Source organism: Salmo salar, chromosome 09 (assembly GCF_965601325.2).
Source record: "Salmo salar chromosome 09, fSalSal1, whole genome shotgun sequence".
Taxonomy (NCBI): domain Eukaryota; kingdom Metazoa; phylum Chordata; class Actinopteri; order Salmoniformes; family Salmonidae; genus Salmo; species Salmo salar.
In genome coordinates, this window is record NC_138299.1 from 163,248,564 (window position 1) to 163,266,138 (window position 17,575).

General features: G+C 43.7%; 1 protein-coding gene across 4 annotated transcripts in view; it reads right to left on the reverse strand.

The window, feature by feature from the left end:
- The window catches only part of LOC106613399 (nectin 1b), a 569,428-nt gene that overhangs the window by 362,460 nt on the left and 189,393 nt on the right, over nucleotides 1-17,575 (reverse strand). For all 4 annotated transcript variants that reach the window (XM_045724940.2, XM_045724942.2, XM_045724944.2 and 1 more), the window contains exons 3-4: nucleotides 13,945-14,244; nucleotides 4,879-4,996 (exon numbers count right to left, since the gene is read on the reverse strand). In XM_045724940.2, coding sequence (XP_045580896.1) covers nucleotides 4,879-4,996; nucleotides 13,945-14,244 — 418 coding nt within the window. The remainder of the gene's footprint in view (nucleotides 1-4,878; nucleotides 4,997-13,944; nucleotides 14,245-17,575) is intronic.

The window sequence follows — 17,575 nt, forward strand, 5'->3', positions numbered from 1 at the left end:
GCTGTCCTGGGGCTCTATGGGGTCTGTTCGTGTTTGTGAACAGAGCCCCAGGACCAGCTTGCTTAGGGGACTCTTCTCCAGGTTAATTTCTCTCTGTAGGTGATGGCTTTGTTATGGAAGTTTTGGGAATCGCTTCCTTTTAGGTCGTTGTAGAATTTAACGGCTCTTTTCTGGATTTTGATAATTAGCGGGTATCGGCCTAATTCTGCCCTGCATTATTTGGTGTTTTACATTGTACACGGAGGATATTTTTTGCAGAATTCTTCAAGCAGAGTCTCAATTTGGTTTGACCCATTTGGTGAATTCTTGGTTGGTGAGCGGACCCCAGACCTCACAACCATAAAGGGCAATGGGTTCTATAACTGATTCAAGTATTTTTAGCCAGATCCTAATTGTGATGTCAAATGTTATGTTCCTTTTGATGGCATAGAAGGTCCTTCTTGCCTTGTCTCTCAGATCATTCACAACTTTGTGGAAGTTAACTGTGGTGCTGGTGTTTAGATGGAATTTGTATTTGTGGTCGGGCAACTGGACCTATTTTGGAAGACAATTATTTTTGTCTTACTGAGATTTACTGTCAGGGGCCCAGGTCTGTCAGGGCCCAGGTCTGTCAGGGTCCAGGTCTGACAGAATCTGTGCAGAAGATCTAGGTGCTGCTGTAGGCCCTCCTTGGTTGGGGACAGAAATACCAGATCATCAGCAAACAGTAGACATTTGACTTCAGATTCTAGTAGGTGGAGGCCGGGTGCTGCAGACCGTTCTAGTGCCATCGAAAACTCATTGTTTACAGTTGAAGTCGGAAGTTTACATACACCTTAGCCAAATACACAACTCAGTTTTTCACAATTCCTGACATTTAATCCTAGTAAAAATGACCTGTCTTAGGTCAGTTAGGATCACCACTTTATTTTTAAGAATGATTTATTTCAGTTTTTTTTCTTTCATCTCATTCCCTGTGGGTCAGAAGTTTACATACACTCAATTAGTATTTGGAAGCTTCACCTTTAAATTGGGTCAAACGTTTCAGGTAGCCTTCCACAAGCTTCCCACAATAAGTTCGGTGAATTTTGGTCCATTCCTCCTGACAGAGCTGGTGTAACTGACTCAGGTTTGTAGGCCTCCTTGCTCGCACACACTTTTCCTGTTCTGCCCACAAATTTTCTATGGGATTGAGGTCAGGGCTTCGTGATGGCCACTCCAATACCTTGACTTTGTTGTCCTTAACCTGTTATGGCTAGGGGGCAGTATTTTCACGGCTGGATAAAAAACGTACCCGATTTAATCTGGTTACTACTCCTGCCCAGTAACTAGAATATGCATATAATTATTGGCTTTGGATAGAAAACACTCCAAAGTTTCTAAAACTGTTTGAATGGTGTCTGTGAGTATAACAGAACTCAAATGGCAGGTCAAAACCTGAGAGATTCCTTTACAGGAAGTGGCCTGTCTGACCATTTCTTGAACTTCTTTGCCATCTCATTCAATTACAAAGGATCTCTGCTCTAACGTGACACTTCCTACGTCTTCCATAGGCTCTCAGAGCCCGGGAAAAAACTGAATGTCGTCATCCCAGCCCCAGGCTGAAACACATTATCGCCTTTGTCAAGTGGCCGATCAAGGGACTGTGGGCTTAGGCGCGTGCCCTGGCCGCCCCCGTCTTTGTGATTTTTCCTCTGTTTGCCGAAAAGGAGATTCCCGGTCGGAATATTATCGCTTTTTTACGAGATAAATTGCATAAAAATTGATTTTAAACAGCGGTTGACATGCTTCGAAGTACGGTAATGGAATATTTAGAAATGTTTTGTCACGAATTGCGCCATGCGCGCGACCCTGATTTACCATTTCGGATAGTTTCTGGAACGCACGAACAAAACGCCGCTATTCGGATATAACGATGGATTATTTGGGAGCAAACCAATATTTGTTATTGAAGTAGCAGTCCTGGGAGTGCATTCTGACGAAGACAACAAAGGTAATAACATTTTTGTTATAGTAAATCTGATTTTGGTGAAGGCTAAACTTGCCGGGTGTCTAAATAGCTAGCCCGTGATGGCTGGGCTATGTACTTAGAATATTGCAAAATGTGCTTTCACCAAAAAGCTATTTTAAAATCGGACATATCGAGTGCATAGAGGAGTTCTGTATCTATAATTCTTAAAATAATTGTTATGCTTTTTGTGAACGTTTATCGTGAGTAATTTAGTAAATTGTTAGTAAATTCCCCGGAAGTTTGCGGGGGGTATGCTAGTTCTGAACGTCACATGCTAATGTAAAAAGCTGTTTTTTGATATAAATATGAACTTGATTGAACAAAACATGCATGTATTGTATAACATAATGTCCTAGGTGTGTCATCTGATGAAGATCATCAAAGGTTAGTGCTGCATTTAGCTGTCTTCTGGGTTTTTGTGACATTATATGCTAGCTTGAAAAATGGGTGTCTGATTATTTCTGGCTGGGTACTCTGCTGACATAATCTAATGTTTTGCTTTCGCTGTAAAGCCTTTTTGAAATTGGACAGTGTGGTTAGATAAAGGAGAGTCTTGTCTTTAAAATGCTGTGAAATAGTCGTTTTTTAGAAGTTTTTGTATTTTTGAGGAATTTGTAATTCGCGCCACGCCTATCATTGGATATTGGAGCAGGTGTTCCGCTAGCGGAACGTTTCGATGTAAGAGGTTAAGCCATTTTGCCACAACTTTGGAAGTATGCTCGGGGTCATTGTCCATTTGGAAGACCCATTTGCGACCAAGCTTTAAATTCCTGACTGATGTCTTGAGATGTTGCTTGAGATGTTGCTTCAAAATATCTACATCATTTTCCTCCCTCATGATGCCATCTATTTTGTAAGTGCACCAGTCCCTTCTGCAGCAAAGCACCCCCAGAACATGATGCTGCCACCCCCGTGCTTCACGGTTGGGATGGTGTTCTTCAGCTTGCAAGCATCCCCCTTTTTCCTCCAAACATAACGTTGGTCATTATGGCCAAATAGTTATATTTTTGTTTCATCAGATCAGTGGACATTTCTCCAAAAAGTACGATCTTTGTCCCCATGTGCAGTTGCAAACCGTAGTCTGGCTTTTTTATGGTGGTTTTGGAGCAGTGGCTTCTTCCTTGCTGAGCAGCCTTTCAGGTTATGTCGATATAAGAGTCATTTTACTGTGGATATAAATACTTTTGTACCTGTTTCCTTCAGCATCTTCACAAGGTCCTTTGCTGTTGTTCTGGGATTGATTTGCACTTTTCACTCCAAAGTACGTTCATCTCTAGGAGACAGAACGGGTCTCCTTCCTGAGCGGTATGACGGCTGCGTGGTCCCACGGTGTTTATACTTCCGTACTATTGTTTGTACAGATGAACGTGGTACCTTCAGGTGTTTGGAAATTGCTCCCAAGGATGAACCAGACTTGTGGAGGTCTACAAGGTCTTGGCTGATTTCTTTTGATTTTCCCATGATGTCAAGCAAAGAGGCACTGAGTTTGAAGGTAGGCCTTGAAATACCCCAAGAGACTTGCAGCTGTAATTGCTGCAAAAGGTGGCTCTATAAAGTATTGACTTTGGGGGGGTGAATAGTTATGCACGCCCAAATTTTCATGCACGCCCTTATTTCTTGTTTGTTTCACAATAAAAATATTTTGCATCTTCAAAGTGGTAGGCATGTAGTGTAAATCAAATGATACAAAAAAAAAATCAATTTTAATTCCAGGTTGTAAGCCAACAAAATAGGAAAAATGCCAAGGGGGTGAAAACTTTCGCAAGCCACTGTAGGTAGATAGATAGATTTTGCCTATGCTTCCATCTCAAGCCTTACCATCATCAATACACTGGTGTGTAAACCAACTGAAACACATGAATGAAAGGTTGATGAAGACAGAGGAAGTAGGGGCATAGTTATGTTGATAGATTTATAGCATGGCTTATGCTTTTAAAACCCAGATTGGACAACTAAAGTGGAATAAAAAAGTTTACCAGACCTCTCGTATAACACAATTATTTATCATAAATTCCCAACTTTGCGGCAGCTTCATTGCAGCAGTAAATTGCATTGAGTATTTAACAGGGTTCTGGAGAATGTGTGTTAGCTACACATCCACTTGATGTTATGACAGAGCAGAACAGAGCAGTGATGTAAGAAGGGCTTCATAAATACATTTGATTGAACCGACACAGTAATAGTTTATTTATTTAACCAGGTCAGTTGACTGAGAAAACATTCTCATTTACAGCAACGACCTGGGGAATAGTTTCAGGGGAGTGGAGATGAATGAGCCAATTGTAAGATGGGGATGATTAGGTGGCCATATTGGGAATTTCAAAGGACACCATTGTTAACACCCCTACGATAAGTTTCATGGGATCTTTTATGATCACAAAGAGTCAGGACACCCATATAATATCCCATCTGAAAGACAGCACCCTACACAGGGCAATGTCCTCAATCACTGCCCTGGGGAATTGGGATATTTTTTTAGACCATATGAAAGGGTGCTTCCTACTAGCCTTCCAACATCACTTCCAGCAGCATCTGGTCTCCCATCCAGGGACTGACCAGGACCAACCCTGCTTATCTTCAGAAGCAAGCCAGCAGTGGACGCAGGGTGGTATGCTGCTGAAAAATATGAACTAAGAATGTGCCCCAAATAGCACCCTATTCCCTGAATAGTGTCGACCAGAGCCCAAAGGGGATTGAGCACAGGGTGTCATTTTGGACACACATTAAGACAATACGAATCCTGATGCTCTTTTCCTTCATACTGTTTGAGCCTTCGTGCTGTTGATTGTGGAGAAGATACTTCTTCTACCGCTTTCTAACAACTTGAACATGTACATAGACAGTAAAAAGAAGCTTCAGCCCTGTGTGGGATATGGTTTTAGACTTACAGTTTCCACTGGTAGACGGTGACAGGGGGGTTAGCGTCAGTGTTGCAGGTGAGGCTGACGTCCTGACGGTTCAGGTACCAGTTACCATCAAAACCCTCGATCTTCACCTCCGGTTCATCTGTCAGGGGGAGAGAGATGGTGTCAGTACAGTATTGCCAGATTGGCCCTATAGGGTCGACCTGAATGTTACTGTGTTAGCCCACAGTATTTTGTCACAGTCCTTCTCCTAAATGGTTCGAGCGACTACGTAACCATGCCAAATCAGACCAACTTCGTTTGGGTCAGCTCCGTTTGGCTCAGTACTGTGAAAGGTCCTTATGTCTTCCATTCAAGCCATTCACTGTGACTGTCCCACTACACGGCCATCTAGAGATCACCCCACTACCCTCTAGAGATCACCCCACTACCCTCTAGACCCCACTACCCTCTAGAGATCACCCCACTACCCTCTAGAGATCACCCCACTACCCTCTAGAGATCACCCCACTACCCTCTAGAGATCACCCCACTACCCTCTAGACCCCACTACCCTCTAGAGATCACCCCACTACCCTCTAGAGATCACCCCACTACCCTCTAGAGATCACCCCACTACCCTCTAGAGATCACCCCACTACCCTCTAGAGATCACCCCACTACCCTCTAGAGATCACCCCACTACCCTCTAGTGATCACCCCACTACCCTCTAGTGATCACCCCACTACCCTCTACAGATCACCCCACTACCCTCTAGTGATCACCCCACTACCCTCTAGTGATCACCCCACTACCCTCTAGAGATCACCCCACTACCCTCTAGAGATCACCCCACTACCCTCTAGAGATCACCCCACTACCCTCTAGTGATCACCCCACTACCCTCTAGAGATCACCCCACTACCCTCTAGAGATCACCCCACTACCCTCTAGAGATCACCCCACTACCCTCTAGTGATCACCCCACTACCCTCTAGAGATCACCCCACTACCCTCTAGAGATCACCCCACTACCCTCTAGAGATCACCCCACTACCCTCTAGAGATCACCCCACTACCCTCTAGAGATCACCCCACTACCCCACTACCCTCTAGACCCCACTACCCTCTAGAGATCACCATATTACCAGCGATGTGTAGGGATTGTCAGCAGTAGCCAGTCCTGTTTCCGCCTCAGCGCCACCAAACACTGTTCTTTGGATGTACAGTAACTATATCAGTTCACACAATCAACATAGCATCCACTAGAGTGTGAACATGAAGCTTTGGTAAAAAAAACAGTTATAATTTAGAAGACATGGAGTGTATTCAGTGTTGTCCACAAGTACATAGAGTAGCTAGTCAAATAGATACAATAGCCAGCCAGGCGCCCCCAAAAGGGGTCCGGGGGGGGCTTGCCCCTAAACATTTTGTTATTATTTTTCTTTTTTTTACTGAAGTAGCTCTATTCTGGTGGCCTCTAGCACATTCTAATGCCTTGATTCCATCCGAAATACACTGACGAAATTATGAAATACTTCATTAAGTTTACCTCCCAAATTGGAGAAAAATAAAATGTTGTGGTATTGTGATGACATGTTACATTACTAAACATGTATGCATTCAATGTATTGCTAGTTGTTCTGGATATGGCCAAGGCCTCTATGATGAGGACACTTTTCACAGAGAACATTGAACCTTTTTTTAACATTTGACCTGTCTTCTCTTGTGAGTAACTGGGGTCCTCTATAGCTCAGTTGGTAGAGCATGGTGCTTGTAACACCACGGTAGTGGGATTGAATCCCGCGACCACCCGTATGCATGCTTGTTTAAGTCACTATGAATAAAAACATTTTCTAGATGGTATGTATATACTGAGTGTACAAAACATTAACACTCTGCTCTTTCCATGACATAGACTGACCAGGTGAAAGCTATGATCTCTTATTGATGGCAATTATTAAATCAGCTTAAATGAAGGAGAGGAGACAGGTTAAAGAAGGACTTTTAAGCCTTGAGACAGTTGAGATGTGTGTTGTGTTTGTGTGCCATTCAGAGGGTGAACGCGCAAGACAAAATATTTAAGTGCCTTTGAACTGGGTATAGTAGTAGGAGCCAGTCACACCGGTTTGTGTCAAGAACTGCAACGCTGCTTGACACAACTGTGGAAAGCATTGAAGTCAACATGGACCAGCATCCTTGTGTGGTAGTAGGTGAACAGGGGGTAGTAGGTGAACAGGGGGTAGTAGGTGAACAGGGGGTAGGGTAGTAGGTGAACAGGGGGTAGGGTAGTAGGTGAACAGGGGGTAGGGTAGTAGGTGAACAGGGGGTAGGGTAGTAGGTGAACAGGGGGTAGTAGGTGAACAGGGGGTAGTAGGTGAACAGGGGGTAGGGTAGTAGGTGAACAGGGGGTAGGGTAGTAGGTGAACAGGGGGTAGTAGGTGAACAGGGGGTAGTAGGTGAACAGGGGGTAGGGTAGTAGGTAAACAGGGGGTAGGGTAGTAGGTGAACAGGGGGTAGTAGGTGAACAGGGGGTATGGTAGTAGGTGAACAGGGGGTAGTAGGTGAACAGGGGGTAGTAGGTGAACAGGGGGTAGTAGGTGAACAGGGGGTAGGGTAGTAGGTAAACAGGGGGTAGGGTAGTAGGTGAACAGGGGGTAGTAGGTGAACAGGGGGTATGGTAGTAGGTGAACAGGGGGTAGTAGGTGAACAGGGGGTAGTAGGTGAACAGGGGGTAGTAGGTGAACAGGGGGTAGGGTAGTAGGTAAACAGGGGGTAGGGTAGTAGGTGAACAGGGGGTAGTAGGTGAACAGGGGGTATGGTAGTAGGTGAACAGGGGGTAGTAGGTGAACAGGGGGTAGGGTAGTAGGTGAACAGGGGGTAGTAGGTGAACAGGGGGTAGGGTAGTAGGTGAACAGGGGGTAGTAGGTGAACAGGGGGTAGGGTAGTAGGTGAACAGGGGGTAGGGTAGTAGGTGAACAGGGGGTAGGGTAGTAGGTAAACAGGGGGTAGGGTAGTAGGTAAACAGGGGGTAGGGTAGTAGGTGAACAGGGGGTAGTAGGTGAACAGGGGGTAGGGTAGTAGGTGAACAGGGGGTAGGGTAGTAGGTGAACAGGGGGTAGGGTAGTAGGTGAACAGGGGGTAGTAGGTGAACAGGGGGTAGTAGGTGAACAGGGGGTAGTAGGTGAACAGGGGGTAGGGTAGTAGGTGAACAGGGGGTAGGGTAGTAGGTGAACAGGGGGTAGTAGGTGAACAGGGGGTAGGGTAGTAGGTGAACAGGGGGTAGTAGGTGAACAGGGGGTAGGGTAGTAGGTGAACAGGGGGTAGGGTAGTAGGTGAACAGGGGGTAGTAGGAGAACAGGGGGTAGGGTAGTAGGTGAACAGGGGGTAGGGTAGTAGGTGAACAGGGGGTAGGGTAGTAGGTGAACAGGGGGTAGTAGGTGAACAGGGGGTAGTAGGTGAACAGGGGGTAGGGTAGTAGGTAAACAGGGGGTAGGGTAGTAGGTGAACAGGGGGTAGTAGGTGAACAGGGGGTAGGGTAGTAGGTGAACAGGGGTGTGGTAGTAGGTGCCAGGCTGGGTTTTTCAGTTTCCCGTGTGCATGAACAATGGTCCACCACCCAAAGGGACATCCAGCCAACTTGACAAAACTATTTTTTGACAGTTTTACTGCAAGATATGAATAGCCACAATGATGTTTGTTTTTCAAATTATGTATTTTATTCAAACAGAAAACATAAAGTAAATAGCCCACATTATCTAGAAAAAAAATTAAATAAAAGGGTTATATTAGTCTTTTGTATTATTTATTTCTGATTTGACATAGCCTAAATTAATTAAAAAACATTATAAGGTCAGATTATAAAATCGGTTTTATTCTTTTGCCTGATTCCGTTTTGTTCTTGTAGTTTTTCTAGGTTTCTGTTTTTGCCATTTTATTTAGGTTTCACTCTCAAAAATCACCCTTTTTAATAGAGCAACAACAAAGTCCACAGAAAATGCTTAAACCACATCCCGAGACCATTTCTGAAAAATCTGATCAATTTATATTTTTGGGTGAAGCCACCCTTTATTAAACACCTAACAAGAGGCTGATGTTTAGCAGGTGTTTTTGTAATAGTAGAGTTTACAAAACAAATATTTATGAAAATAATCATTATATCAGCTATTTTGTAGTTAACGTTTAACAGAGAAGATTTTTTGGGGGAAAGACTTTCTGTCTACTAGAAGACAGGTTTTCATTAGCATCATCGCTAACGGCTACACAAAATAAAGGAATGTTCCCAGGAAAACAATAATTTGGCTAAGTCGTGGATTGACTCATCGTTACCACCTATGTTACGTGGGACGTGCAAATCCACGAGTATCATGCTCTCTCTCCGTCCTCCTTGTAAAGACATTTGACTGCAGCCAACCGGGAAGCAGGAGTCACATCAGAGTGTGCTTCCCTGTGATTGCTTGCTTTGTGACTGACAGGCACCTATCCTATGAATAGATTGCTAGAAGATGCATATTGTTCATTCTAGCGGGAGAGGGCTCGACGGACTAGTGGATTGAAACTTTTAAATAAAAAAGGTTGCCTAGCTAATAGGATGCGGAAAACGTAGCCAGCTGAAAATGAGTCTGTAGCTGATTAGCCGAGGTTCGGGGCTAACGGGAAAGCACTGACTGTGTTATGACAGGACAACAGTGAATGACAAGATGTCCTACATCACTATGCTAGTATACCACCTGCAAACCAGAACAGAGCAAACCAGAACAGAACAGAACATTACAGAGCAGAACAGAAAAGAACAGAGCAGAACAGAGCAGAACAGAATAGAGAAGAACAGAATAGAGAAGAGCAGAAAAGAATAGAGCAGAACAGAACAGAACAGAACAGAGCAGAACAGAACAGAGCAGAACAGAACAGAGAAGAACAGAACAGAACAGAGCAGAACAGAATAGAGAAGAACAGAACAGAACAGAACAGAACAGAACAGAGCAGAACAGAACAGAACAGAGAAGAACAGAGCAGAACAGAGCAGAACAGAACAGAACAGAACAGAACAGAGCAGAACAGAATAGAGAAGAACAGAACAGAACAGAACAGAACAGAGCAGAACAGAATAGAGAAGAACAGAACAGAACAGAACAGAGAAGAACAGAGCAGAACAGAGCAGAACAGAACAGAACAGAACAGAGCAGAACAGAGCAGAACAGAACAGAACAGAACAGAGCAGAACAGAATAGAGAAGAACAGAACAGAACAGAACAGAATAGAACAGAGCAGAACAGAATAGAGAAGAACAGAACAGAACAGAACAGAGCAGAACAGAGCAGAACAGAGCAGAACAGAGCAGAGCAGAACAGAACAGAACAGAATAGAGAAGAACAGAGCAGAGCAGAGCAGAGCAGAACAGAGCAGAACAGTACAGAACAGAGCAGAACAGAACAGAACAGAGCAGAATAGAGAAGAACAGAGCAGAGCAGAACAGAGCAGAACAGAACAGAGCAGAATAGAGAAGAACAGAGCAGAGCAGAACAGAGCAGAATAGAGAAGAACAGAGCAGAGCAGAACAGAGCAGAACAGAACAGAACAGAGCAGAACAGAACAGAACAGAACAGAGCAGAACAGAACAGAACAGAACAGAACAGAACAGAGCAGAACAGAGAAGAACAGAATAGAGAAGAACAGAACAGAACAGAACAGAGAAGAACAGAGCAGAACAGAGCAGAACAGAACAGAACAGAACAGAGCAGAACAGAGCAGAACAGAACAGAACAGAACAGAGAAGAACAGAGCAGAACAGAACAGAACAGAACAGAGCAGAACAGAGCAGAACAGAACAGAACAGAGCAGAACAGAACAGAACAGAACAGAGAAGAACAGAGCAGAACAGAACAGAGAAGAACAGAACAGAACAGAGCAGAGCAGAACAGAACAGAGAAGAACAGAACAGAACAGAACAGAACAGAGCAGAACAGAACAGAGAAGAACAGAACAGAACAGAACAGAACAGAGCAGAACAGAATAGAGAAGAACAGAACAGAACAGAACAGAACAGAGCAGAACAGAATAGAGAAGAACAGAACAGAACAGAACAGAGAAGAACAGAGCAGAACAGAGCAGAACAGAGCAGAACAGAACAGAACAGAACAGAGCAGAACAGAGCAGAACAGAACAGAACAGAACAGAGCAGAACAGAATAGAGAAGAACAGAGCAGAGCAGAGCAGAGCAGAACAGAGCAGAACAGTACAGAACAGAGCAGAACAGAACAGAACAGAGCAGAATAGAGAAGAACAGAGCAGAGCAGAACAGAGCAGAACAGAACAGAGCAGAATAGAGAAGAACAGAGCAGAGCAGAACAGAGCAGAATAGAGAAGAACAGAGCAGAGCAGAACAGAGCAGAACAGAACAGAGCAGAACAGAACAGAACAGAACAGAGCAGAACAGAGCAGAACAGAGCAGAGCAGAACAGAACAGAGCAGAACAGAACAGAACAGAGCAGAACAGAACAGAACAGAACAGAACAGAGCAGAACAGAGCAGAACAGAGCAGAACAGAACAGAACAGAACAGAGCAGAACAGAATAGAGAAGAACAGAACAGAACAGAACAGAGCAGAACAGAGCAGAACAGAACAGAACAGAGCAGAGCAGAGCAGAACAGAACAGAGCAGAACAGAGCAGAACAGAACAGAGCAGAACAGAACAGAACAGAACAGAACAGAGCAGAACAGAGCAGAACAGAGCAGAACAGAACAGAACAGAACAGAACAGAGCAGAACAGAATAGAGAAGAACAGAACAGAGCAGAGCAGAACAGAACAGAGCAGAACAGAGCAGAACAGAACAGAGCAGAACAGAACAGAACAGAACAGAACAGAGCAGAACAGAGCAGAACAGAGCAGAACAGTGAATGGTACTAATATTAACTAATGACATGCTTCCCAAATGACGCCCTATTCCCTATTTAGTGCACTACTTTTGACCAGACCAGTTGTGCACTAAATAGGGAATAAGGTGCCGTTTCAGATGCCGCAGTAATTCAAGTGTGATCGGGGATTTCTATTGGAGAAGTAGTTTTTACCTATCTTCGACACATTTTGGACTCTGATAGTCTTTCACGTTAAGCTACTATTTACACTGTGTTTCTCTTAGTAAAGTGTGTTGATGTGTTGATGTGCTGTGAGTGACCTTGTGTAAAGTGTATTTAAAATCAACTCTCCCTTGGGAAAGAGGTATTCTAACCTCGTTGGGACTACATGGTTAAATAAAGAGGTATTCTAACCTCGTTGGGACTACATGGTTAAATAAAGAGGTATTCCAACCTCGTTGGGACTACATGGTTAAATAAAGAGGTATTCTAACCTCATTGGGACTACATGGTTAAATAAAGAGGTATTCTAACCTCGTTGGGACTACATGGTTAAATAAAGAGGTATTCTAACCTCGTTGGGACTACATGGTTAAATAAAGAGGTATTCTAACCTCGTTGGGACTACATGGTTAAATAAAGAGGTATTCTAACCTCGTTGGGACTACATGGTTAAATAAAGAGGTATTCTAACCTCGTTGGGACTACATGGTTAAATAAAGAGGTATTCTAACCTCGTTGGGACTACATGGTTAAATAAAGAGGTATTCTAACCTCGTTGGGACTACATGGTTAAATAAAGAGGTATTCCAACCTCATTGGGACTACATGGTTAACCTCGTTGGGACTACATGGTTAAATAAAGAGTTATTCTAACCTCGTTGGGACTACATGGTTAACCTCATTGGGACTACATGGTTAAATAAAGAGGTATTCCAACCTCGTTGGGACTACATGGTTAAATAAAGAGGTATTCCAACCTCATTGGGACTACATGGTTAAATAAAGAGGTATTCTAACCTCGTTGGGACTACATGGTTAAATAAAGAGGTATTCTAACCTCGTTGGGACTACATGGTTAAATAAAGAGGTATTCTAACCTCGTTGGGACTACATGGTTAAATAAAGAGGTATTCCAACCTCATTGGGACTACATGGTTAACCTCGTTGGGACTACATGGTTAAATAAAGAGTTATTCTAACCTCGTTGGGACTACATGGTTAACCTCATTGGGACTACATGGTTAAATAAAGAGGTATTCCAACCTCGTTGGGACTACATGGTTAAATAAAGAGGTATTCCAACCTCATTGGGACTACATGGTTAAATAAAGAGGTATTCTAACCTCGTTGGGACTACATGGTTAAATAAAGAGGTATTCTAACCTCGTTGGGACTACATGGTTAAATAAAGAGGTATTCTAACCTCGTTGGGACTACATGGTTAAATAAAGAGGTATTCCAACCTCATTGGGACTACATGGTTAACCTCGTTGGGACTACATGGTTAAATAAAGAGGTATTCCAACCTCGTTGGGACTACATGGTTAAATAAAGAGGTATTCCAACCTCATTGGGACTACATGGTTAAATAAAGAGGTATTCTAACCTCGTTGGGACTACATGGTTAAATAAAGAGGTATTCTAACCTCATTGGGACTACATGGTTAACCTCGTTGGGACTACATGGTTAAATAAAGAGGTATTCCAACCTCATTGGGACTACATGGTTAAATAAAGAGGTATTCTAATCTCATTGGGACTACATGGTTAAATAAAGAGGTATTCCAACCTCATTGGGACTACATGGTTAAATAAAGAGGTATTCTAACCTCGTTGGGACTACATGGTTAAATAAAGAGGTATTCTAATCTCATTGGGACTACATGGTTAAATAAAGAGGTATTCTAACCTCGTTGGGACTACATGGTTAAATAAAGAGGTATTCTAACCTCGTTGGGACTACATGGTTAAATAAAGAGGTATTCCAACCTCGTTGGGACTACATGGTTAAATAAAGAGGTATTCTAATCTCATTGGGACTACATGGTTAAATAAAGAGGTATTCTAATCTCATTGGGACTACATGGTTAAATAAAGGTTAAATAAATGTCATAATCTTCTGTGTTCTGTGGCTAGTGTGTTAACTCTTGGATTCTGTTACCCCTGCTGCGTTTGAACAAAATATCCTTCTGGGACAATAACTTTTTCATTGTTTGAATGATTGACATGAAAATAAATGTGATAACTCACACTGCACGTTGAGCACGACACTGTCCGTAATCCTCTCGTTGCGGTAGGTTACGATGCAGGTGAGTTTCTGTTTGTGTGTCTCTCTGCTCGGCACGACCACATAGTTACTGCGGACGGTCACCGTGCCGTTGCTGTTCTGCGTCTCCTGGAATGTGGCCTCGCCCTTCAGCCGCGTGTCCCACTTGATCACGCTCTGAGGCTTCCCATTGGCCGAGAGGCACGTCGCCACGGTCATCTTACGTTTCTGGGGGCGGGCCACGATGGTGGGCGTGGTCAAGGTCATTCGGGTCAGAGGTCGGGCTGGAAGGAAGAGAGAGAGAGAATAAATGTAAACAAACAAACAAACACATAAAGCCCCTCAAGTTACTAAAATGGATTATCAACATCTCAATGCCAGTGCCCTTCATTAAAAAATTATAGCTTTACCTGTCAAGTAAATGGTCTGTATGTATTTTCCTTTCAAGATAATTCCCTTTTAGGTGTTTAATGATTTATATTTCAATTCAAAGTTAATCTTCAGATTGACTGATATCTTCTCTATTTAATTATTTCTACTTCACTTCAACGTTAATCTTCAGATTCACTGATATATTTCTATTTGAAGTTAATGAATATGAGGTGGAGGGAGGAAAGGTCTTGTGGTGATTTGAATCAGGAAAATATCTGTTTTTCCTCCGTCCCTGATGTGCTGAAGGGAACTGTTTTTCCTCCGTCCCTGACGTGCTGAAAATATCTGTTTTTCCTCCGTCCCTGACGTGCTGAAGGGAGCTGTTTTTCCTCCGTCCCTGACGTGCTGAAAATATCTGTTTTTCCTCCGTCCCTGACGTGGTGAAGGGAGCTGTTTTTCCTCCGTCCCTGACGTGGTGAAGGGAGCTGTTTTTCCTCCGTCCCTGACGTGCTGAAGGGAGCTGTTTTTCCTCCGTCCCTGACGTGGTGAAGGGAGCTGTTTTTCCTCCGTCCCTGACGTGCTGAAGGGAGCTGTTTTTCCTCCGTCCCTGACGTGCTGAAGGGATCTGTTTTTCCTCCGTCCCTGACGTGCTGAAAGGATCTGTTTTTCCTCCGTCCCTGACGTGCTGAAAGGATCTGTTTTTCCTCCGTCCCTGACGTGGTGAAGGGAGCTGTTTTTCCTCCGTCCCTGACGTGGTGAAGGGATCTGTTTTTCCTCCGTCCCTGACGTGCTGAAGGGATCTGTTTTTCCTCCGTCCCTGACGTGCTGAAGGGATCTGTTTTTCCTCCGTCCCTGACGTGCTGAAAGGATCTGTTTTTCCTCCGTCCCTGACGTGCTGAAGGGATCTGTTTTTCCTCCGTCCCTGACGTGGTGAAGGGAGCTGTTTTTCCTCCGTCCCTGACGTGCTCAAAGTCAAACCCAGTTGTCAAGAATCTTCAACAGATGCAGAAGTCTCTTGCATTTCCAAAGGCACAAAGTGTTCCAATTGAAATCCTTTGAGTGCTGCCAATTAGCAATTTACTGCTGTGACATCAAAAGGGAGGTTCAGGTAAGCAAGAGAGAATGCTCAATCAAACAACTGCAGGTCTAGATCAGATATGAATAGATAGCTATGATATGAATAGCAGCGTTGTGCAGAGCTGCAGATAGCTATGATATGAAGGGGCCTCTTTGAACACTGTCAGTCAGTTATTGTCACATAGGTTTCCTGGCATTCACTGATTGTCAGCTGACAAAACACACAGCACACACACACACACACACACACACACACACACACACACACACACACACACACACACACACACACACACACACACACACACACACACACACACACACACACACACACACACACACACACTCAGGCACCCAACACAACCCAACCAGGGCACTTTGGTACCTTGTCAAAAGTAGTGCACTATATTTGTCACGTCCTGACCATAGTAAGATGTTATTTTCTATGGTAGAGTAGGTCAGGGCGTGAAAGGGGGTGTTTTGTGTTTTTCTATGTTTTGTATATCTATGTTTAGTTTCTAGTTTTTCTATTTCTATGTTTTTTTGGGGGGATGATCTCCAATTAGAGGCAGCTGGTCCTCGTTGTCTCTAATTGGAGATCATACTTAAGTAGGGTTTTTTTCCACCTGTGTTTGTGGGTAGTTGTCTTCTGTTTAGTTTTCTGTACCTGACTGAACTGTTCTCGGTTGCGTTGTTATTTTTTGCTTTAGTGTTCTGAGTTATAATAAATATTCATCATGACATTTAACATTTACATTTAAGTCATTTAGCAGACGCTCTTATCCAGAGCGACTTACAAATTGATCATGAGCACTCAACACGCTGCACTTTGGTCCCCTCTCTACGACAGGGGACCAATATTATACTATACATAGGGAATATGTTTCCATTTTGTAAACAGACAAGATGGGGGCTTGGAGATGACAAGGCTGATGGATATACAGGGACTGGTCACTACTTAAGACAAGGCTGATGGATATACAGGGACTGGTCACTACTTAAGACAAGACTGATGGATATACAGGGACTGGTCACTACTTAAGACAAGGCTGATGGATATACAGGGACTGGTCACTACTTAAGACAAGGCTGATGGATATACAGGGACTGGTCACTACTTAATACAAGACTGATGGATATACAGGGACTGGTCACTACTTAATACAAGGCTGATGGATATACAGGGACTGGTCACTACTTAATACAAGGCTGATGGATATACAGGGACTGGTCACTACTTAAGACAAGGCTGATGGATATACAGGGACTGGTCACTACTTAAGACAAGGCTGATGGATATACAGGGACTGGTCACTAATTAATACAAGGCTGATGGAGATACAGGGACTGGTCACTACTTAAGACAAGGCTGATGGAGATACAGGGACTGGTCACTAATTAATACAAGACTGATGGATATACAGGGACTGGTCACTAATTAATACAAGGCTGATGGAGATACAGGGACTGGTCACTACTTAAGACAAGGCTGATGGAGATACAGGGACTGGTCACTAATTAATACAAGACTGATGGATATACAGGGACTGGTCACTAATTAATACAAGGCTGATGGAGATACAGGGACTGGTCACTACTTAAGACAAGGCTGATGGAGATACAGGGACTGGTCACTAATTAATACAAGTGTTTTTATTTTGCTGGGGCTTAATGGAAAACGCTCCAACTCTCTACTGCTAATTACAGCTATAATCAGACGAGAGACAGAACAACCTTTACAAAGCTGTGCTCTCTCTGTAGTCTCTCTCTCTCTCTCTCTCTCTCTGTAGTCTCTCTCTCTCTCTCTCTGTAGTCTCTCTCTCTCTCTCTGTAGTCTCTCTCTCTCTCTCTCTCTGTAGTCTCTCTCTCTCTCTCTCTGTAGTCTCTCTCTCTCTCTCTGTAGTCTCTCTCTGTAGTCTCTCTCTCTCTCTCTCTCTCTGTAGTCTCTCTCTCTCTCTCTCTCTCTGTAGTCTCTCTCTCTGTAGTCTCTCTCTCTCTCTGTAGTCTCTCTCTCTCTCTCTCTGTAGTCTCTCTCTCTCTCTCTCTCTGTAGTCTCTCTCTCTCTCTCTGTAGTCTCTCTCTGTAGTCTCTCTCTCTCTCTCTCTCTCTGTAGTCTCTCTCTCTCTCTCTCTCTCTCTGTAGTCTCTCTCTCTGTAGTCTCTCTCT